Below are 25,523 nucleotides of genomic sequence, written 5' to 3' on the forward strand. Positions count from 1 at the left end.
ATTATCAACATAATCATTATTATTAGTAGTAGTTGTTGTAACCTTGCCCATCTTGTTAATGATGTACTCTGAGATCTTTTCCCGAGCTATTTCAACATTGTCATACCTTGCTCAGTAAAGTTTATTAGTCTATCTCCAAGTTAATGATCCCTATTATCAACTATTACTCACAACTCATTTTATTAATTTCTGCACCCAAAACCACTCCCCACAGAGACTGCTCAAAACTTTTCACCTTTTGTTAAACACTGAACTTCAATCTTATTAGAGCTCATCTTCATCTGTATTCGTGTGAATTTGTGAACTAAGTGATTTTTACATCTCTGGGTTGGGGGAAGGGCTATTACTGAAAGAATTTGTTACTCTGTTAGAGCTTCCTTAACTTCCTTTTTCTTTATATTACATCTTCTGTCATTAATCATTTTTCCTTCCTTTGGATAATAGTGAGAAGTAGCCACTGTGTCCAGGGTTAACTCCTTCACATACATACTGAATTCTATTTTGTTTCTTCATAAACTATCCCTTCTTTTGCATCTTCTATCTTTCTGTTTCTCCTGGATCTTATACTAAAGTATAACAATATAAAGGCGACTCCAACTAAAAACAGTAGAAACCCTTTTTTTTTTAGATCCTGTTACTTTCTCAAAGTATAGAAACTAGATTTACATTATCTGGCACAAAGTGATACTAAATTTAATACCTAGTACATTTATTAGAGTAAACATATCCAACACTTTTTCTTAGTCACTGGCCATCTTTCAAAGATATATATATTATTTTCAATTACATCATCAATACAATTTATAATGCCTAATCTCCTGCTCATTACTCAAACAGTCACAGCTAAAGCTCAGGATTACTTTAGCCTTTACTCTTTCACTGAAATCCCCTTCAGCCAAATTCTTTTTTTGCTTTATCATAGTGAAAAGCTGTTTGGTTCAACTGAAAAAGTTATTCAATAAGGCTACTAGGTGCAAGTTTTCTGATTTTAACTCCCCTAAGCAAACACTTGAGGTAAAAAAACACTTACTACCAGAACTTTTAAGAGCCAAAAACCATGATGTTATTGGTATAATCTATACCAATACTTTGGCCACCTCATGCAAAAAGGTGACTCATTGGAAAAGACCCTGATGCTGGGAGGGATTGGGGGCAGGAGGAGAAGAGAATGACAGAGCATGAGATGGCTGCATGGCATCACTGACTCAACGCACATGAGTCTGGGTGAACTCCAAGAGTTGGTGATGGACAGGCAGGCCTAGCATGCTGTGATTCATGGGGTCGCACAGTGTTGGACATGACTGAGCGACTGAACTGAAGTGAACTGATACTATGATTACTAATGTCATTTTTCCTACCATCAAATACTTTCTCAGGCATCATGAAAACATAACCGAAGTAGATAAAGTACACTTTTTCTATTACTTTCAGTTCAGTTCAGTTCAGTCACTCAGTCGTGTCCGAATAATTGCAACCTCATGAATCGCAGCGCGCCAGGCCTCCCTGTCCATCACCGACTCCTGGAGTTCACTCAGACTCACGTCCATCGCGTTAGTGATGCCATCCAACCATCTCATCCTCTGTCATCCCCTTCTCCTCCTGCCTCAACCCTCCGAGCATCAGAGTCTTTTCCAATGAGTCAACTCTTCACATGAGGTGGCCAAAGTACTGGAGTTTCAGCTTTAGCATCATTCCTTCCAAAGAACACCCAGGATCTATCACCATCAGAATGGACTGGTTGGACCTCCTTGCAGTCCAAGGGACTCTCAAGAGTCTTCTTGAACACCACAGTTCAAAAGCATCGATTCTTCAGCACTCAGCCTTCTTCACAGTCCAACTCTCACATCCGTACATGACCAGTGGAAAAACCATAGCCTTGACTAGATAGATGGTCCTTTGATGCCAAAGTAATGTCTCTGCTTTTGAATATAGTATCTAGGTTGGTCATAACTTTTCTTCCAAGGAGTAAGCGTCTTTTAATGATTTTGGAGCCCCCAAAAGTAAAGTCTGACACTGTTTCCACTGTTTCCCTATCTATTTCCCATAAAATGATGGGACCAGATGCCATGATCTTCGTTTTCTGAATGTTGAGCTTTAAGCCAACCTTTTCACTCTCCACTTTTATTTTCATCAAGAGGCTTTTTACTTCCTCTTCACTTTCTGCCATAAGGGTGGTGTCATTCGCATACCTGAGGTTATTGATATTTCTCCTGGCAATCTTGATTCCAGCTTGTGCTTCTTCCAGCCCAGCATTTCTCATGATTTACTCTGCATAGAAGTTAAATATACAGGGTGACAATATAGAGCCTTAACGTATTCCTTTTCCTATTTGGAACCAGTCTGTTGTTTCATTACCAGCTCCAACTGTTGCTTCCTGAACTGCATATAGGTTTCTCAAGAGGCAGGTCAGGTGGTCTGGTATTCCCATCTCTTTTAGAATTTTCCACAGTTTCTTATGATCCACACAGTCAAAGGCTTTGGCATAATCAATAAAGCAGAAATAGATGTTTTTCTGGAACTCTCTCGCTTTTTTGATGATCCAACAGATGTTGGCAATTTGATCTCAGGTTCCTCTACCTTTTCTAAAACCAGCTTGAACATCTGGAAGTTCACATATTGCTGAAGCCTGGCTTGGAGAATTTTGAGCATTACTCTACTAGCATGTGAGATGAGTGCAATCGTGAGGGAGTTTGAGCATTCTCTGGCATTGCCTTTCTTTGGGATTGGAATGAAAACGGACCTTTTCCAGTCCTGTGGCCACTGCTGAGTTTTCCAAATTTGCTGGCATATTGAGTACAGCACTTTCACAGCATCATCTTTCAGGATTTGAATCAGCTCAACTGGAATTCCATCACCTCCACTAGCTTTGTTAGTAGTGATGCTTTCTAAGGCCCACTTGAGTTCTCATTCCAGGATGTCTGGCTCTAGGTGAGTGATCACACCATCATGATTATCCTGGTCTTGAAGATCTTTTTGTACAGTTCTTCTGTGTATTCTTGCCTCCTCTTCTTCATATCTTCTGCTTCTGTTAGGTCCATACAATTTCTGTCCTTTATCGAGCCCATCTTTGAGTGAAATGTTCCCTTGGTATCTCTAATTTTCTTGAAGAGATTTCTAGTCTTTCCCATTCTGTTGTTTTCCTCTATTTCTTTGCATTGATCACTGAGGAAGGCTTTCTTATCTCTTCTTGATATTCTTTGGAACTCTACATTCACATGCTTATGTCTTTCCTTTTCTCCTTTGCTTTTTGCTTCTCTTCTTTTCACAGCTATTTGTAAGGCCTCCCCAGACAGCCATTTTGCTTTTTTGCATTTCTTTTCCATGGGGATGATCTTGATCCCTGTCTCCTGTACAATGTCACGAACCTCCATCCATAGTTCATCAGGCACTCTATCTATCAGATCTAGTCCTTTAAATCTATTTCTCCCTTCCACTGTATAATCATAAGGGATTTGATTTAGGTCAGACCTGAATGGTCTAGCGGTTTTCCCTACTTTCGTCAATTTAAGTTTGAATTTGGTAATAAGGAGTTCATGATCTGAGCTACAGTCAGGTCCTGGTCTTTGTTTTTGCTGACTGTACAGAGCTTCTCCATCTTTGGCTGCTAAGAATATAATCAATCAGATTTCGGTGTTGACCCTCTGGTGATGTCCATGTGTAGAGTCTTCTCTTGTGTTGTTGGAAGAGGGTGTTTGCTATGACCAGTGCATTTTCTTGGCAAAACTCTATTAGTCTTTGCCCTGCTTCATTCCGTATTCCAAGGCCAAATTTGCCTGTTACTCCAGGTGTTTCTTGACTTCCTACTTTTGCATTCCAGTCCCCTATAATGAAAAGGGCATCTTTTCTGGGTGTTAGTTCTAAAAAGGTCTTGTAGGTCTTCATAGAACCGTTCAACTTCAGCTTCTTCAGCGTTACTGGTTTGGGCATAGACTTGGATTACTGTGATATTGAATGGTTTTCCTTGGAAACGAACAGAGATCATTCTGTCGTTTTTGAGATTGCATCCAAGTACTGCATTTCGGACTGTTTTGTTGACCATGATGGCTACTCCATTTCTTCTGGGGGATTCCTGCCCACAGTAGTAGATATAATGGTCATCTGAGTTAAATTCACCCATTCCAGTCCATTTTAGTTCGCTGATTCCTAGAATGTCGAAGTTCACTCTTGCCATCTCCTGTTTGACCACTTCCAATTTGCCTTGATTCATGGACCTAACATTCCAGGTTCCTATGCAATATTTCTCTTTACAGCATCGGACCTTGCTTCTATCACCAGTCCCATCCACACCTGGGTGTTGATTTTGCTTTGGCTCCATGCCTTCATTCTTTCTGGAGTTATTCCTCCACTGATCTCCTGTAGCATATTGGGCACCTACCGACCTGAGCAGTTCCTCTTTCAGTATCCTATCATTTTGCTGTTTCATACTGTTCATGGGGTTCTCAAGGAAAGAATACTGAAGTGGTTTGCCATTCCCTTCTCCAGTGGACCACATTCTGTCAGACCTCTCCACCATGACCGCCCATCTTGGGTGGCCCCATGGGCGTGGCTTAGTTTCAAGGAGTTAGACAAGGCTGTGGTCCTAGTGTGATCAGGAATGGCCAAGAGGTCTACCCCATGTCCGAGGTCAGGGGTGGCGGCCGGGAGGAGCTATACCCCATATCTGAGGCCAGGGGAGGCAGCCGGGAGGAGCTACCCCATGCCCGAGGCCAGAAGTGGTAGTCAGGAAGAGCAACCCCATGTCCAAGCAACGGTGGCTGCACGGGCGCAGGAGGGCCTAGAGGAGCTATTGCACGTTTAAGGTCAGGAGGGGCGGCGGTGAGGAGATAACCCTTGTCCAAGGTAAGGAGCAGCGGCTGCGCTTTGCTGGAGCAGCCGTGAAGAGATACCCCATGTCCAAGGTAAGAGAAACCGAAGTAAGATGGTAAGAGAAACCGAAGTAAGATGGTAAGTGTTGCAAGAAGGCATTAGAGGGCAGACACACTGAAACCACAATCACAGAAAACTAGTCAATCTAATCGTACTAGGACCACAGCCTTCTATTACTTTAAGATGTCATTATTTAAAATCCTTCAATCAATGCAGGAGGTTATATATTAATAGTATATATTATAATATTTTAACGATTTACCATATTTAAAAGAGCAGTTTAAAAACAAACATCTGTAGCTATAAAGCTAAGATTATTTTCTCTGTCTTTAAAACAAAACTAAAAGGGCTGAAAATAGCACTTCAGTTCAGATATTCTCATTTACAGTTTTCTTAATTGCTCAAGTTCTTGGCAAGTTATTTTTCCTTAATGACCAAAAAGTATTCCATGTCCCTCTTAATAGCCCTCTTCCTGCAAAAAAATTTAATTTGACTTAAAACACATGGGATAGATACTCTGCAGGAAAATTTTCATTTAAAAGCAAAATATGCATTTAATAAATTTACTAAATGATATGTCAAAAAATCTACACTGCAAACACATTTTAGTTTTTAAAACAGCTGTATTATTAGTTGTAAAAAGCAATGTTACTAGTTGGGAACTAAATGCTTCTGTTGCTGCTGACATGAATTCTCTACTCCCAGCTTCTTTGCCCCAGTCAGCCCAGATTCAAAGCCACAAGTGAAAACAACTGACTGGCTTAGTTGCCAAAGGAAATGAGGAAAGATGCAAGTAATTGGTCTATTTTTGGCTTTTGGAGAGAGAGATTGTACCTCTCAGTAATACTCAATTTATGGAAAGTATCTCAACTGAGGAAGAGGGTTCCAGTGGAAGACAGCCAAAGCCAACAGTCTTTGGCTCTGCTTCTTATCCTCTTAATAAGTAATAATATCAATAACAATAAAATATTAATAATAGTAGAATATTATTAACAACCAACTTATTACTAATCACTGTTCTGTAATGCAGTTACATATTTTATATAGAAAAACAGAAAATGTATTGTCAGGGATCTTGGTTAAATATGCTTTTAAAATGTGAACCCTGTAAAATCTGAATATGGGATAAAATAATAGTTCACAGTTGAAAAGTAGTATGGAAACATATTTGAACAAGTTAGGCATTATGATAATGTTATGCTTAATAAACCAAACAGAAGCTTGGAGATAACACTGAATGGTGTGTGTGTTTATTTTCAATAAGATAAATAAAGCATGCATATACACTGAATCTTTGATTCTTACTTGAATTCTTTGACAGTTATGGCAGTACACTACTTCACACCATTCTCGACAAAGCTGCACACAGTATAAAGCACCTCTTTTTATATGAAGTTCTGTTTGTTCAGAACTTATTATGTATTCATATATTCACAAACATCATCTTACTTGAATTCTGTGATAGCCTTCTGAAGAAGGCAAAACTATCACCACTATGCTGCTGAGGAAACAAGCTTTCCAGCTTCCTATAACTTTCTAGAGCTATAGTTTCTAGAGCCATGTGGCAAGAGCTGGGATCTGAAACCAGGTATGTCTAACACTAAAGATCTGATTTTTTTCTACTATCCTACGATTGTTTACTTGGATAATTTGTACACATCCATTACTAGGTAAAAACTGAGGCATTACACTTTTATACACACCATCCATTATACTATGATTTTTTTCTTTAAATGTTGGAAAAGTCTGAAAGAATACTAGGTTTGAGATTAGCATTTTTACATAATTCTCCTTATTGTGTACACAGCTTTCAAATAACAAAGTTTGTTTAATAAGCTACAGGCTAGATTTTTGACCCTAAGAAATTCTGTTTCACCAAATATTTTAAGGAACACTGAAAAGGACTTCAATACAATTTGCAAATTGGTCTCATGGTATGTAACTTTTTGGTTTCAGGTACCATCTTCAAGTAGTCTTTGGTACTCAGTGTTTGAAAGAACAAAGCAAGGTAAAAACAAACAAAAGATCAAAGACAAAATATAACGATACATTATATATTTCACTTATGAACTGATGTTAACATCATGCTGACAATGTATTAATAAGAATAAAGATAAGAATAAGGACTTCTAGTTTCTGTTCAGACATATAAAGAGCCTGGAAGTTGTCACTCCCATCCTCAGAACAAGAAAAACTGTGGAACAAAATGAAAATTAACAACATTTAAAATCATCCGAGAACTAAGGTCACGAGGCAAACTGTTTCCCTGAAAACTAAGTAGACTGATGAATATAAAGAAACACAAAGAACTGCTTAAGTCAATAACTGAAAGGAATACTGAAGCAGAAACTACGAACTGATGGAGACCCAGTATGGACTATCCTGAAAGGTAAAAAATCCTGAAGGGCCGATCTCTGGGGAAAGCCCACACTTTTTTGAGTTTTATTTCCAGGAACCCTAGCAGGTTCTCGTGGTAGACTGGAAAAAGCTTCCTAATACTTACAACAGGTAGAGGGAGAAAGTAACATTTTAAAATATGCCCGGGGTGTTCTTTTCTCCTTAATTAAGGCCTGCTCTCAAGAAAAATTACCAGAGCCTTATCTGACCTCGGGGAAAACCAAACAGATAATTTGAGCCCCTTCAGATTCCCTGTCTCATATAAGGAGAGAAAAATAATGGCTATGAAACTCTTCTCAAAGTCATAGCTCCAGAGACTCAAATCCACCTTTCAACTGTGGATTACGACTGAGAGAGCTGTCAGATACAGACTCTACTTTAAAAGGAATATCTAAGGAAACCCAAATATAACAGCAAACATTAACATAGCATAACTCCTTGCTAAATAAACACAAAACTCACACGCCAAGTCTGTTTATCTCAGTTCCTATTAACTGATACACATCTAACATTCAGCAAAAATGCATGCTATGTGTTAAAGCAAAATTAAACTATAGACTGAAAATATAATACAAGCATCAGAACCAGACTCAGACATGGCAGAGATTTTGGAATTATCACCCTGGGAATTTTAAATGATTATGATTAATAGGTTAAGATGCTAATGAAAAAAGTTGTACCATTTAAGAAGAGATGAGTAATGTAAGCAGAGAAATGGAGATATTAAGAATCAAAAGGAAATGCTAGAAAAAAAAAACGAAACAAAGGAGACCTTTGATGAAAATCATCAGTAGACTAGACATGGCAAAAGAATTGGTGAGCTTGAAGAAATGTCAACAGAAACGTCCCAAACTGAAGAAGAAAGAGAAAAGAAGAATTGAAAAAGAGAAACAGAATGTCCCAAAACTGTGAGACAATTACAAAAGGTATAACATACATATACTGGGAATAGCAGAAGGAGGGGAAAGAGAATAAACAAGAAATATTTGAAGTAAGAATGGCTGAGAATTTTCTAAAATTAACAACACACCAAACCACAGATCTAGGAAACTCACAGAACATCAGATAGGCTACATGTAAAAAAAACTACACTTAAGTATATCTTATTCAAACTGATAAAATCCAAGGACAAAAAAAATCTTGAAAGAAGCTAGAGAGAAAAAATCCTTACTAATAGAAGAACAAAGATAAGATTATCCTGGATGCTTCTTGAGAAACTATGCAAGGAAAAAGAGTAGAGTGAAATATTTCTATAAAATGTTGACAGAAAAAGATTCATCAACCTAGAATTTTGTGTACACAAAATTGTCTTTGAAAAGTGAAGGAGAAATAAAGACTTTCTTAGATAAACAAAAACTGAGTGCATTTGCACAGTACACCTGACTACAAGAAATGTTAAAAGAAGTTCTTTAGAGGCAGAGAAAGTGGTAGAGGTAAAAATAACTAAGATCTATATAAAGAAAGGAAGGGTGTCAGAGAAGGAGCAAATGGAGATAAAATATTTCATAATTCTATCGACTGATCTAGTAGACAAATGATTGTTCAAAATACTGATAAAGCAACAATGTATTTGGCAATTATAACTTCTGGATAAATAAAATGAAGGCCAACAATGGCATAAGGGACACTAGGAAAGAAAAATACTCTGTTACAAGGTAACTAAAACATCCAGGAAGCCATATATTGTTTGAAAGTGCACTTAGAATGCCTATAAATATATATTTTAAACTCTAGGAAAACCATAAAAAATTTTCAAAGAAGCAATTATACTAAGAGAGAGAAGAAAATGGAACCATATAAAGTACTCAATTAAAAGAAAAAAGAGGAATAACATGGGCAATAAACAAGTAGAATAAACAGAAAAACATTTACAAATATGATAGACATTAACTCAATCTATCAATAATCATTTTAAATATGACTGGTCTAAATATACTAATTAAGAGACAAAGACTGGCAAAGTAAATATAAAACAATGTGTGGTTAAATGAAAAGGCACAGACTAAAAGTAAAGGGAAGGAGAAATATATACCATGCTAACATTAATCAAAAGACAACTGGATTAATTGCATTAATTTCATAAAAACAGACCTGAGAGCAAGGATACTATGAGGGACATTATTACATAATGATAAACATGTCAATTCTTCACAAAGACAATTCTTAAGGTATATAATTCTAACAAAAGGCATCAAAATATGAGGCATAATCTGATAGAACTGCAAGGAGAAATAGAAAAATCCACCATTATATTTGGAGACTTCAGCACACCTCTAACCTGTAACTGGTAATTCGAGCAGGCAGAATATCAGAAAGGATATAGTTGAACTATGCAGCACCATCAATCAATTGGATTTAATTGACATTTGTATAAGACTTCATTCAATAATAGCAGAAAACACATTTTTCTCATGCTTAAAGGAACATTCACCAAAATAGACCATATAAAACATACCTTAACAAATTTAAAATAATACAAATAACATAAAATAAGCTTTAAGATCTCAATGGAATTAAACTAGAAACCACTAACAAAGAGAGAGCTGAAATGTCTCAAAATATCTGGAGATCAAGCAACAAACTTCTAAAACATTCTAACTAATTGAAAATGAAAATACAACTTATCTAAATTTGTGGGCTACAGCTAATAACAGTATACAGAGAAAAGTTATAGCATTAAATGTATGTATTAGAAAAAGACCATCTAAAATCAATAATCTAAACTTCCATCTTAGGAAACTAGAAAAAGAAGAGCAATGTAAACTCAAAGCAAACAAAAGAAAAGAACAAAAATCAGAGCAAAAATCAATTAAAGGAAATGGACAATCAAGAAAGAAAACCAACAAAACCAAAAGCTGGAAAAGATAAACCTCTAGCCAGCTTAAGCAAGAAAATAAGTCAGAGAAAATACAGATTACTAATACCAGATATAACGGGGCTGGGGGGCTATAGCTACTGAGCTCACAGGTATTAAAAACAGTGGTGCCCAACCTTTTTGGCACTAAAGACTAGTTCAGTGGAAGACAACTTTTCCACGAACTGGGGAAGGTATTGAGATTACTCAAGCAAATCACATTTAATGAACTCGATGAACAGGAAGGAGAACTCAGGCAGTAATGCGAGCGATGGGAGCTGCTGTAAACACAGATGAAGCTTCACTTGCTGGCCTGTCACTTGCCACCTACTGTGCGGCCTGTGTGGCTTGGTTCTTAACAGGCCACAGACCAGTACCAGACCTGTGTGGCTCTGAGGTTGAGGACCCCTGATAAAAAGGATAATAAACGAATATTATAAATAGTTTTATGCCACAAATTTGATACTTAGATGAAGTGGAACAAAAAAAGACATAATCTGCCAAAACTCCACAAGGATCAGCAGATAATCTGAAAGAAACTGAATTAATAACCTTCCAAAGACAAGAAAAAAGCACTAGACCTAGATGCTTTCACTGGTGAATTCTACCAAACATTTAAGGTAGAAATGATACCAATTTTCTAGGATCCCTACAAGAAAATGGAAGTGGAGTGAATATTTCCTAAATCATTCTAGAAGGCTAGAATTACTGTAGTAGTAAAATCACACAAAGATAGAAAAACTACAGACTAGTATCTCTCATGAACACAGATGTGAAAAACAATCACAAATCAAAGCAAGCGATGTATAAAAAGAACTATATACTAGTCAAAAGTGAAGGGAATGAATGATTCACTTTGTCAGTGTGGCCCCCTACCTACTCTGCTTTACTCCTTCACTAAGCCATTGAGGTCAATTGTCAGTGAAAGTCAAAGTCACTAAGTCAAGTCCGACTCTTTGGAACCCCATGGACTATGCAGTCCGTGGAATTCTCCACACAAGAATACTGGAGTAGGTAGCCTTTCCCTTCTCCAGGGAAACTTCCCAACCCAGGGATCGAAGCCAGGTCTCCCGCACTGCAGGCGGATTCTTTACCAGCTGAGCCGCAAGGGAAGCCCTGAATGAGTATCTTAAGGAAAGCTGGAAAAAAAATATTTATTTATTCCAGGTTTGACAGGCTAGTTCAATATTCAAAATTTAATTAATCTAATCCACCACACCAAAAGTCTAAGGAAGAAAAATTGTATAATTATATCAACAGATAAAGGCACCCCATCAAAAAGAATATACAAATTGTAAATAAGCATAAATACTCAACATCTTTTGTCATTAAGGTAATGCAAATGAAAATGAGATATAGAATGGCTAAAATCAAAAAAGCTGACCGTATCAAATGCTGGTGAGGATACGGAGCAACAGAACTCTCCTTCATTATTGGTGGAATGCAAAATGGCACAGCCACTTTGGAAAACAGTTTGATACTGTCTTACAATGTTAAACATAGTATTACCATACGATCGAGCAAATGTAATCCTAAATATTTGCCCAAATTATTTGACAAAGTATGTCCACACAAAAACCTGCGTACAAGTGTTTATAGTGGCTTTATTTATAATTGTCCAAACCCCAAAGTAACCAAAATGTCCTTCTATAGTTGAATGGGTAAGCAAATTGGTACATCATACAACGTAGTATCATTCAGCAATAAAAATAAGTGATCAAGCCGCAAAAGGCATGGAAGAACCTTAAATACTTATTGCTAAGTGAAAGAAGTCAATCCAAGAAGGCTACATATTGTATGATTCCAATCACATGACAGTCTGGAAAAGGCAAAACTATACAGAGATAGTGGGAAAAAAAATCAGTATTTAGTAGGGGTTAGAAAGAGAGGCAGTGAGGAGAAATGAATATTTGAAGCACAGAAGATTTTCAGAGTGGTGATAATATTCTGTATGACACTAACGGCAGATACATGATATGCACGGTTGAAATCCAGGGAAGTGTATATAACACAAAGAGTGAATCTTAATGGAAACTATGGACTTAGTTAGTTCTAGTCATCAATCATAACACATATACTATACTAATTCAAGATATTAATATTAGGGGAAACTGTGCAAGGAAGAGAAAGTATATGAGAAAACTTGCACTATAGGTTCAACATTTCTATAAACCTAAAACTGCTTTTAAAAACAGTCTATTTAGTATGGAGATTCCTTAAAAAAACTAGCAATAAAACTATGATATGACCCAACAATCCCACTATTTGGCATATACCCTGAGAAAACCATAACTGAAAAAGACACATGTACCTCAGTTTTCACTGCAGCACTATTTACAATAGCTAGGACATGGAAGCTGTGGTATATGTGTACACACACACACCAGAATATTACTCAGCCATAAAAAGGAATATGTTTGGGTCAGTGTTAAGAAGGGGATGAACCTAGAGCCTGTTTATTATACAGAGTGAAGTTTAGTCACAAAGAGAAAACCAAATATTGTATATTAATGCATATATATGGAATCTAGAAAGATGGTACTGATAAATCTATTTTCAGGGCAGCAATGAAGATGCAGACATAAAGAACAGACTTATGGACAAGGAGAGGGGGAAGGAAAGGGTGGGACGAATGGAGAGAACTGCACGGAAACATACGCACTACCATATGTAAAATAGATAGCCAGTGGGAATTTCTTATATGACTCAGGGAACTCAAACTGGGACTCCGTGACAATCTAGGGAGTGGGACGGGGTGGGAGGTGGGAGGGAGGTTCCAGAGGGAGAGGACATACGTATAGCTATGGCTGATTTGTGCTGCTGTATGGCAGAAACCAACACAATATTGTAAACCAATCATCCTTCAATTGGGCTTCCCCAGTGGCTCAGACAGCAAAGAATCTGCCTACAGCTTGGGAGACCTGGGTTTAATTGCTGGGTCAGGAAGATCCCCTGGAGAAGGGAATGGCTCTCCACTGCAGTATTCTTGCCTGGAGAATGCCATGGACAGAGGAGGCCGGTGAGCTACAGTCCACGGGGTCACAAAGAGTCAACCACGATTGAATGAGCAACACTATCCTTCAATTAAAAATAAATTTTTTTTAAAAGTCTATGAGTTTTTTTGAAGAAATAAGATAAGTATTACCACTACTATTATATAGCTCACAAGGACCACAGCCTTATCTAATTCAATGAAACTAAGCCATGCCGTGTGGGGCCACCCAAGACGGAGGAGTCATGGTGGAGAGGTCTTACAGGATGTGGTCCACTGGAGAAGGGAATGGTAAACCACTTCAGTATTCTTGCCTGGAGAACCCCATGAACAGTATGAAAAGGCAAGATGATAGGATAGTGAAGACAGAGGATGAGACGGCTGGATAGAATCAGTGAGTAGATAGACATGAGTTTGGGTAAACTCCGGGAGTTGGTGATGGACAGGGAGGCCTGGCATGCTGCTATTCATGGGGTTGCAAAGCACTGGACAAGACTGAGTGACTGAACTGAACTGATTATATAGCTGTTCTGGAAACATTAGATATTATAATTGGATGAGAGGACTAACTAAGGCATAAATACAGAAAACAACCACCAGTTAAAAATATAGTGGAAGTTAAGATCATTTATGGATAATGAGAAATAAGAACTATGATTAGCAATAAAATTACAAAAGTTGTAGAATTTATGGGAACAAATATTAAAGCTCTACTGGGTTGAAAAAGACTATAATACATGGAATGATACTTTTTTTTTCCCCTAAGGAAAAAAAATCAATATTGAAAAAATATTCACTACCTGAAAACAAACAAAAATAGCCATTCATTAAAAGCAATGAAATAAAAATCCCAACATGCTGCCCTGGGGGAATCTCTGGAAATTCTAAAGTTCATTTGAAAACAGGCTAAATATCTGTGTAGGTACCAAGTCTGATTTATATATCACTTTAATTTTGAAAATTAACAGTGTCTGATACAAGGTAAGTGCTTGAAAAAATGAAAAAACACTGAAAAGGGAAATTAGGAACTTGCCATCCAACATGAAAACTGAAAGTGACAGTATGATAAGGACAGAGACCACTGGGATAACAAGTAATTCAGAAACAGAAAAAGCATACAGAAATTAAAGTGAAAGTGAAGTCACTGAGTTGTGTCCGACTCTTTGAGACCTGTGGACTGTAGCCCACCAAGCTCCTCCGTCCATGGGATTCTCCAGGCAAGAATACTGGAGTGGGTTGCCATTTCCTTCTCCAGGGGATATTCCCGACCCAGGGATCAAACCCAGGTCTCCCACATTGCAGGCAGATGCTTTAACCTCTGTGCCACCAGGGAAGCCCTACAGAAATTAAGTACATATCAAAGATGGCCATTCAAGTACCTAAGAGAAAAATGAACTAGTCAAATATTAGTCATTTGGAAAACAACAATCATACTTCACTTTACACAGAAACTAAATTACTGATGGATCAAAAAGTTAAAATAGTAAAGCCCAGAAGACAACAAAATATGTAATTTATGATCTAAGAGTTGAGAAGGTCGTTCTGAGCATGAAACATGGTTTTTTTCTAGTCTCTTCACTGAAAAGTACTAGAAACAAAAGCCAATGTAAAACCAATGGATACTTCCTGAAGCCCAGATTAAATATCACTTCCCATTAAAAGATATCAGATGTCCTGGCTATAGTTTTTCCAGTAGTCATGTATGGATGTGAGACTTGGACTATAAAGAAAGCTGAGTGCAGAAGAATTGATGTTTTTAAACTGTGGTGTTGGAGAAGACTCTTGAGAGTCCCTTGGACTGCAAGGAGATCCAATCAGTCCATCCTAAAGGAGATCAGTCCTAGGTGTTCATTGGAAGGACTGATGTTGAAGCTGAAACTCTAATACTTTGGCCACCTGATGCGAAGACCTGATTCATTGGAAAAGACCCTGATGCTGGGAAAGATTGAGGGCAGGAGGAGAAGGGGACGACAGAGGATGAGATGGTTGGGTGGCATCACTGACTCAATGGACATGGGTTTGGGTAGACTCCAGCAGTTGGTGATGGACAGGGAGGCCTGGCGTGCTGCAGTTCATGGGGTTGCAAAGAGTTGGACAAGACTGAGAGACTGAACTGAACTGTCCTAGGAGAAACAGTTGATTCCCCATATGGGGCAGGAAATACACAGGTTAAGTCCAGAACATTTCTTCTAACAGGGAGAAAGGAAGCTATCAAAGACAAATTAAGATCACATCCAGCTTGAACAGGCCTTCACTGGCCAAAGATGGGACAATCTGAACATTAAGAAGGATATAGTATCTACAATGGATTGAAGTATCTCAATATGTTCATTCACAACAATACTAAAATCAAAAACCAAATTAAAAACAAAAAACAAACCTCATCTCATAGTCACCTTTGTGCAGTTAGTAAACAACTCATTATTTTGAAAATTGGTAAATAAGAGAAATATTCAATAATCTGGCTTTTTCTCTAAAAACTACTCCTCAGAGAAATCAGACAACTGATAAAAAGGAAACTTTACATTTTAAAACAATAAAATAATGTATCTAGGCCGTAATTTTCAATGGCTGTTTATATCACAAAAAGAGACACTAGACAGTACCTACTGCCTGATGAAGTACACAGTGCCATTTCTAAAACGCTGTTCACAAAAATCAAAATGGAATCTTTTCAAACATCTGGACCTAACTACTAACATATAGAAAATTCAAAGTCAGAGTACATGCTACACAATAGCAGAAAAATCAGACTGTGATGACCTGCTTTTATCAACAAAAAACTGTGAGGAGAAAAATTGAGAGATGGAGGGTTATCTACAGATTAAAAAAGATATAACAGCCTCTTCAACCTCATCAATGTTTGAATCTTGCATTCCAATTCAAACTCCAAATAAACAGAAAACAAGTGGAGAAATGTAAACACCAAGCGCCTATTTGAAGAACTCATAAAATTGAAGCAATGGACATCACCAGAAGGTCGACACCGAAATCAGACTGATTATATTCTTTGCAGCCAAAGATGGAGAAGCTCTATACAGTTAGCAAAAACAAGACCGGGAGCTGACTGTGGCTCAGATCATGAACTCCTTATTACCAAATTCAGACGGAAACTGAAGAAAGTGGAGAAATCCTCTAGACCATTCAGGTATGACCTAAATCAAATCCCTCAGTGGAAGTGAGAAATAGATTTAGGGATCAGATCTATAGACAGAGTGCCTGATGAACTATGGACGGAGGTTCATGACATTGTACAGGAGACTAGGAATCAAGACCATCTCCAAGAAAAAGAAATGCAAAAAAAGCAAAATGGCTGTCTAGGGAGGCCTTACAAATAGCTGTGAAAAGAAGGGAAGAAAAAAACAAAGGAAAAAAGGAAAGATATACCATTTGAATGCAGAGTTCCAAAGAATAGCAAGAAGAGATAAGAAAGCCTTCTTCAGCGATCAATGCAAAGAAATAGAGGAAAACAACAGAATGGGAAAGATTAGAGATCTCTTCAAGAAAATCAGAGAAACCAAGGGAACATTTTATGCAACGATGGGCTCAATAAAGGACAGAAATGGTACGAACCTAACAGAAGCAGAAGATACTAAGAAGAGGTGGCAAGAATACACAGAAGAACTGCACAAAAAAGATCTTCATGACCCAGATAATCACGATGGTGTGATCACTCACCCAGAGCCAGACATCCTGGAATGTGAAGTCAAGTGGGCTTTAGGAAGCATCAATATGAACAAAGCTAGTGGAGGTGACGGAATTCCTATTGAGCTATTTCAAATTCTAAAAGATGATGCTGTGAAAGTGCTGTACTCAGTATGTCAGCAAATTTAGAAATCTCAGCAGTGGCCAACAGGACTGGAAAAGGTCCGTTTTCATTCCAATCCCAAAGAAAGGCAATGCCAAAGAATTGCTCAAACTACCGCACAATTGCACTCATCTCACATGCTAGTAAAGTAATGCTTAAAATTCTCCAAGCCAGGCTTCAGCAGTACATGAAGCGTGAACTTTCAGATGTTGAAGCTGGTTTTAGAAAAGGCAGAGGAACCAGAGATCAAATTGCCAACATCCACTGGATCATGGAAAAAGCAAGAAGAGAGTTCCAGAAAAACATCTATTTCTGCTTTCCTATGCCAAAGCCTTTGTGTGGATCACAATAAACTATGGAAAATTCTGAAAGAGATGAGAATACCAGCCCACCTGACCTGCCTCCCGAGAAATCTGTATGCAGGTCAGGAAGCAACAGCTAGAACTGGACATAGAACAACTGAACATGGAACAACAAACTGGTTCCAAATTGGGAAAGGAGTACATCAAGGTTGTATACTGTCACCCTACTTCATGTTACCCTACATCATGAGAAACGCCGGGCTGGAGGAAGCACAAGCTGGATTCAAGACTGCTGGGAGAAATATCAATAACCTCAGATATGCAGGTGACACCACCCTTATGGCAGAAAACGAAGTAGAACTAAAGAGCCTCTTGATGAAAAGTGAAAGAGGAGAGTGGAAAATTTGGATTAAAGCTCAACATTCAGAAAACGAAGATCATGGCATCCAACCCCATCACTTCATGGCAAGTAGATGGGGAAACAGTGGAAACAGTGTCAGACTTTATTTTGGGGGGCTCCAAAATCACTGCAGATGGTGACTGCAGCCATGAAATTAAAAGATGCTTACTCCTTGGAAGGAAAGTTATGACCAACCTAGAGAGCATATTCAAAAGCAGAGACATTACTTTGCCAACAAAGGTCCGTCTAGTCAAGGCTATGGTTTTTCCAGTGGTCATGTATGGATGTGAGAGTTGGACTACAAAGAAAGCTGAGTGCTGAAAAATTGATGTTTTTGAACTGTGGTGCTGGAGAAGACTCTTGAGAGTCCCTTGGACTGCAAGGAGATCCAACCAGTCCATCCTAAAGGAGATCAGTCCTGGGTGTTCATTGGAAGGATTGATGTTGAAGCTGAAGCTCCAATACTTTGGCCACCTGATGCAAAGAGCTGACTCATTGGAAAAGACCCTGATGTTGGGAAAGATTGAGGGCAGGAGGAGAAGGGGACGACAGAGGATGAGATGGTTGGATGGCATCACCAACTCAACGGACATGGATTTGGGTGGACTCCGGGAGTTGGTGATGGACAGGGAGGCCTAGTGTGCTGTGGTTCATGGGGTCGCAAAGAGTCGCACATGACTGAGTGACCTAACTGAACTGAACTGAATGTTATTTTTCTGCAGGGTTATAAATTATGGTTAAAGAGTAGTGTCCTAATTTTTTAGAGATATATGCCTGCAGATTAAAAAAAAATTACTAACGTGTGATGTAAGGGTGAGTAGTGCATTTCACAATAATTTATCGGTGAAAGATATAATTTTAGTTCTAAATCTGAATGAATCAAGGAAGATTCTTCATTAATATTTTGATCGGATATTAAAGAAATCAGAGCATAGTTATTTAGTGACAATAGCTACTACATATATTTTTCCACCTGCAATTTAAACTAAAAATGAACAGTCATCCTTTGGTATCCAGTGGGGATTGATTCTAGGTTCCCCTCAGATCTGCAGATGCTTAAGTCCTTTATATATAATGGTGAAGTATTTGCATACAATTTAAGAATATCTTCCTGTATACTTTAATTCATTTCTAGACTACTTATAATACCTAATACAATGTAAATGCTATGCAAACAGCTGTAAATACAATGTAAATGCTATGTAAATAGTTTCTATCACATGAGCAAAGTTTTGCTTTTTGGAACTTTTTGGAATTTTTGGAGAATATTTTAATTCCTGTTTGGTGGAACTTTCAAGTACAGATATAAAGTTGTTGTTTAGTTGCTAGGTCAATGTTCAACTTTTTTGCAAACCTATGACATTAGCCCACCAGGCTCCTCAGTCCATGGGATTTCCGAGGCAAGAATACTGGAGTAGGTTGCTATTACCTACTGCAGGGGATCTTTCTGACCCAGGGATTGAACTTACATCCCCTGCATTACAGGCAGATTCTTTAGCACTGAGCCACCTGGGAAGCCCTGAAGATATGAAAGGTCAAGTGTAATAAAAGCCTTTACTCTCCTCATGTCCTTATGCTCTTGATATCCTAAGCTTCTATTTTTGCATGACGAACTCCTACTCATACTTTAAGAACCAACTCAAAAGTAATGTCTATAACAAAACATTTCTAACCATCCCAGCATTACATTCTGTTCATTATACTGCCAATAATGCTATAACATAGAAACTATTTTTTATAGTACTTATTTAAACTGTCATTTATTTGTTTTTTTTGCATGTGCTTCCCTAAAAGTTGAGAGTGATCTTTATATCTCTACCTCCTAACACATGAACCCTGCTAGAGGGTGCTCAATAAATATTTGCAGAATCAAACTCAACTAATTATCAATGCAGTATATAAAAATGACTTTAAAATTGACCATGTCTAAGAAGTCTTGTTGAGTATTTTTCTGAAAAGACTTAAACAGACAAGGTATACCATTCAAATTTTGTAACAACAATCTTACTAATAAGATGGGAAACAGCCATGCATTTAGATTGATTAGCCCTTTCAGTGATTTTTTTTGTTGAAATACTCTCAACACTTCATCTAAAGAAGCTACACTCAAACGTTTTTGTGAAAAAATAGCATGAACTGACCACCCACTCCTTCAGCTACTATCTTGTGATGAAAAACAAAAACAAATATCTTAAAAAAAAAAGTATAGAACTTGACATCAGTGAAAAAAGTTGCAAATTAACTTACAACATAAACATTTAAAAAGTTATTAAATTAAATAACTGAAAGAAATAGAGGAAACCTAAAGCACTAATTTTAAAACACCCTTTTGACAGATTTTACACTATGGTCTAGATACACATACTTATATACATATATAAATGAAAACAATACTTACCCCTAGCAACCTAATGGAATCTGAGATATTTTATTCACTTTTTCATTGAAAAGAAAAACAAGCAAAACCCTCCTGGTAGACTTGCCAAAATGATTTCATACCCCACTAACGGGTTGAGATTTAAAGTTTGGTAAACACTGTCCAAAGAAATTCTGCATATTATCAATAATCCCTAGGCTATACTGATAGCCACAATCTTACAACAAATGTATATATGAAATATGTCTATATCAGAAAAATTATGAATAGGAAAGATAATTTTTAATAGGACACAGTAATTTCTGCTATTGTTAGGAAACGTAAAACAGAATCTTGATATCTAAAAAAAAAAAGAGGGATATTATGTGCACCACAGTCTTAGAGCTCTGAAAGTGACAAGGCCAGGATTCTTAGCTGAATACTGTTAAAGGAACTGAGACTTTAGTTTAAACAATATTACTCTCAAGTTTAGTATTATTCCCAAGTTCTCCTTGAAGTCTAAGAAAGCCTTGTTTAAGAAATTCAATTCCACTTATTAAACTGTGAGATAATATAACATTAAAAATTTTCATGGTGTGTCCACCTCAAACTTAAATTGAAGACAAATCATTCTTCCTAACAGATATCTTTAAGTGTCTGTTATATAGAAATCCTATGGCTGCCCCTAACTGCAAGACACTTTAAAAAACTTCTTTTCAAAAAAAAATTTCTTTTCATAGCCAAATATGACATAAAATTCTTAGCTGATTTTCTTTTGTTAAAATCTAATAGTTAAACATTCTCTGGTAACTACCATAAGGCAATGAAGCTCTTCCCAACATTTATAAAAATTTCTTTAGGTTAACACTGGATCTGCATAAATATTACTTTCAACACGAAATATTTTTGCTAAAAAGTTAGTGATTTCAAAAGAAAATTTTCATGAACTCATAAATAGAAATTTAAATACAAAGACATTCCAGAAAAAAAGAGCATTTATATATATCAAATAAAATTGCCATTTACTTTTTGCAAGACTGCCACAGACACATGAAGTTGTGCCCAGGTTTTCTCACTGGATCTCCATGTTGACTAGATGCACTGAATGGAGAAGGCTGAGAACTGTTAGGCTGGTTCTGAACTTGAACAGCTGGTGAAGGTGTCATTGGAGTGTTCTGTGAAAAAGACAAACCACACAGTTTGTGAAATGACACTGAAAAACATTCAGTGCAGGTTTGTGAATTTGATTACAGTGATAGTTATGCACTTTCAACATAACATTCACACTTGGGAGTTTTAATGATTATCTTTTGGATACTCTTTAAGAAGATAACTAATTTCAGAAACATATTTAAGAAGTCAAATTCATTTCATATGAATCACAAAGGCAAGACTGTATTCTTACTGTCACAGAATACACATAACTTAGAATTAAAGATTTTTATATTAATAAAATTGGGTAGAAATACAACTATAGATTAAACAGAGAAAAATTATAAATGTATCTATTTTATTTACTAACATATCCTTCACAAGAAAAAAAATCAACTGTAAATTATTATTTCTTTGTATAATATCTCCTTTAAGATTGTAATAAGTAACATAAAACCATATATAGTAAAAATCAAAGGGAATTTCAGATGTTAAGAATGATGTAACCATTTAAGTAGAATGTTGTAAATATTACTTTGCAGTAAAAGCTATTTTAACTAACAACTTCAATCTTTAAAGGTGGTCTGTTATAAATTTTGATGGATTATACAAGAAAAGGATTCTAATTGTATCCATAAATTTTCTAAATATTAGCTACATTTTTTTCCCTTTATATCCCATCCTTTTCTCTCTGAAAAATAAATAATAATTATAATGTAGCTTAAAACACAATTTGAAACAATACAGTTTGAGGTTTAACTCAGATTTCATTCATAACATACATAGCACAAAGGAAAAAAAAATGTTAAATTCCTCACAGACATGATTAGCATACCATTTTCAAAGTATTGTTTAAAGGAAATACATTTAAACTCTGGAAAAATATTAAATGTATTTGGTTATTTATAAAGTGATATCGGAAACAGTGGAGCAAAACTAAGCTAAAAATTGCTGAAAACCTCTTATTTGAAAGTCATAGTATTTTTTAAAAAAATAGACAAAGCAGAAACAGATAAGGCTATAGCATAAAAATGAATAAAGGAAAAGAATAAAGTGCCAAGGGTGAAGGTTCTTAGAAATGTGGAGTCATAAGAACTTTTGAGTTCTAAGCTCTAAGGAAAAAAAAATTTACTTTCAGATGTGATTGAAGTTTTTATAATAGAGTCTCATTCTTACGATTTTCTAATATTATTACTAAGAAAATATATACACGCATGAAAACCATGCATTTTAGGGTAGTACAGGTATCAATGGCTAGAAGTTAGACCTTCCAGCTTGACAGAACAGGACTCAGAATTTCAATCTGCCTTTTAACCAGCTATGTGACCCTGGGCAAACTACATAACATCTCTGATTCTCAATTCCCTCATCCGGAAAGTGTAATAAAATCTAACTTCTGAGATGGTAGGAAGACTATAGAAACTCTACATGAAGAGCCTAGCTCTAGATTCTCAATAAATGGCAACTGTTACTATTATTATTTATGTTAATAGAGAAGTCCAGAGTGAAACCATATTCTAGAGCAAAGATGATGAGTTCACTTTGGGGACAAGAACAGATCAGCAAGTGCAATTATTTAGCAATAGTTAAAGTTACTTATCTAGCAATAGTTAAATTATCTAGCAGTAGTTAAAGCTGGAACAAGAATCTGACAATCATTCACCTGTGAATTCTTAAAGTCATAAAAACTAACAGTGAGAGAGCAGACACAGGGGTTGGGATCAGAGAGAAAGGAAGGGAAGAATAACATCAGAATCAATCTATTTACCAGGAAAAAAAAAAGGTCAAACTGTTTCCTTGAAATGAAACTACCGCATAAAAAAATCCATGAAATTCCAGTAAGTAGGAGTAACCAAGAGGATCGGTTTGAATCAAATACAAATATTGAAGAGTGACAGAAATATAATCTCAGAATTATAATTAAAGGGTGAATCTGTCAGAGCTATCAAATTCCCTCAGAATGAACTTTCTGGTTCCCTACACTATTACCATTTACCCTAGGTATTTTATTGACTAGCTTGTCATATACTTTTAAATTAAGTTTATTTTTGTTTTTTATATGCTAACAAAGCTTTATCCTATTTTTTTCTTCATTGTACAACTCTAACTGGTGTCATACAGGAAAGTTAAGTAACAGGGAAACAGGGTATTTAGCCTCAACTGTTAATGATTTATGAGGATGTGGCAAGGATGACTGAAATTAATCCAAACTGTTCAATTAAGAATGAATAAAGACATATTAACCAAATGCAATGTGCAGAAAAGTTGTTTAAATATTGCATCTAGTGTTCTCTGGATCTTAATTCAAACAAAATTTATAAAAACACATTTTTAAAGACTAAGAACAAACTGAGTGTCATGCAATATTAAGAAAGTTCTATTTTTGTTAGGTGTGATTTGGTATTATAAATACTTATAAATATATATTGAAGTATTTATTAGTAACTTAAAATCTTTGGGACTTAGTTTACTGCAGGGGAAAAACGGTAGTGAGACGAAATGAAACTAGAAAGGCAATGGTAACATTATTTAAAGCTGGGTGAAGGCTAAGGTTGGGTGAAGGCCAAGGTTGGGTGAAGGCCAGTAAGCCTCTTGTCTTGTGTATGTCTAAAATTTTCACAATAAAAAGTAAACAAATAACAACAAACAAAGAGCTAAATATATCAATAAAACAAAATGAATTAAACTACTTATAGAAAATACCAAATGAAAAATTCCAAGACTCATATTTTCTTTGAATAAAGCAGTATATTTACTTTACCGGGAGAAGTACCAATAACCTCAGAAACACAGATGATACCACCCTTATGGCAGAAAGTGAAGAGGAACTAACGAGCCTCTTGATGAAAGTGAAAGAGTTGGCTTAAAACTCAACATTCAGAAAACTAAGATCATGGCACCTGGTCCCATCACTTCATGGAAAATAGATGGGGAAACAATGGAAACAATGAGAGACTTTATTTTCTTGGGCTCCAAAATCACTGCAGATGGTGACTGCAGCCATGAAATTAAAAGATGCTTACTCCTTAGAAGAAAAGCTATGACCAACCTAGATAGCACATTATAAAGTAGAGACATTACTTTCCCAACAAAGGTCTGTCTAGTCAAAGGTATGGTTTTTCCAGTAGTCATGTACGGATGTGAGAGTTGGAATAAAGAAAGCTGAGTGCCGAAGCACTGATGCTTTTGAACTGTGGTGTTGAAGAAGACTCTTGAAAGTGCCTTGGACTGCAAGGAGATCCAACCAGTCAACACTAAAGGAAATCAGTCCTGAATATTCATTGGAAGGACTGATGCTGAAGCTGAAGCCCCAGTACTTCGGCCTGATGTGAAGAATTGACTCATTGGAAAAGACTCTGATGCTGGGAAAGATTGAAGGCAGGAGGAGAAGAGGATGACAGAGGATGAGATAGCTGGATGGCATCACTGACTCCATGGACATGAGTTTGAGCAGCTCTGGGAGTTGGTGATAGACAAGGAAGCCTGGCGTGCTGCAGTCCATGGGGTCACAAAGAGTAGGACACAACTGAGTGACTGAACTGAACTGGAAGTAGTATTTTTTATTTTTTCCTATATTAGAAAATTACATACTTCTTTCAATAAAACTAATTTTTAATAGTTTGTTTACACTCACTGTATTGTATGTTTTTTAAAGTACTACTTAAATTATGTTTTAAGAACTAAGTCTTTTACATAAAATGCAAAATATATTTCTTTTAGGATGTAAAAGTGCCTGATCATTAACCATAACCCTAACTTGAATATAAATGTAAAAGTAGTCTCAAAACCATGTTTTTGGAATGATCACTCCTGAGGAATATTGTTCAATACTACTCTTTGTTCTGCTCTACTGAGGAAGAACTAACTTTTCGTATTCTAGTACCTCTTTAGTAGAGTGTGACCAGAGAAGTAAAATTATACAAAGAATATGAAATAATTCTGTGATTCCTTTTTTAATGTAAAATTATCTAAAATGTTAATGTAGCAATTTTATTTTTGGCAAAGATATTTCCTTTTGTTAAAATAAGAAATTATAATCTTGCCTTCCTTTAACATCTTTTTAAGAGTAAACTGTGGCTGAAACTTCTAGACTGTACTGATGTTATTTTCTGATATAAGACTTGGGAGTTGAAGTTCTTAAACACTTATATATTAATGAAGAATAAACCAGGCACTATAACACCTAAGGTCTAATTGAAAGAATTAGGAAAATACACTCTAAGGGGTAAGTAGAGATACTTTTAAATGCTTAAGGAACAAGAACTAAATTTATTCTAAATGTGGTATTAAAGAGGTTACACTTAGTCTAAACAAAATACACATCTTTACAGAAAAGAATTAAGACAATCACTGGAAAAGAGATCTTTGTTGGATGTGGAAAAGTTAATTCAACTCT

General features: G+C 36.4%; 1 protein-coding gene across 1 annotated transcript in view; it reads right to left on the reverse strand.

Annotated features, from left to right (window-relative positions):
- The window catches only part of LOC120861255 (AT-rich interactive domain-containing protein 2-like), a 155,722-nt gene that overhangs the window by 26,665 nt on the left and 103,534 nt on the right, over positions 1 to 25,523 (reverse strand). The window contains exon 15 of the mRNA XM_040236879.1: positions 21,002 to 21,150. Coding sequence (XP_040092813.1) covers positions 21,002 to 21,150 — 149 coding nt within the window. The remainder of the gene's footprint in view (positions 1 to 21,001; positions 21,151 to 25,523) is intronic.

The sequence above is a fragment of the Oryx dammah genome, unplaced genomic scaffold, assembly GCF_014754425.2.
Source record: "Oryx dammah isolate SB20612 unplaced genomic scaffold, SCBI_Odam_1.1 HiC_scaffold_11232, whole genome shotgun sequence".
Lineage (NCBI taxonomy): Eukaryota > Metazoa > Chordata > Mammalia > Artiodactyla > Bovidae > Oryx > Oryx dammah.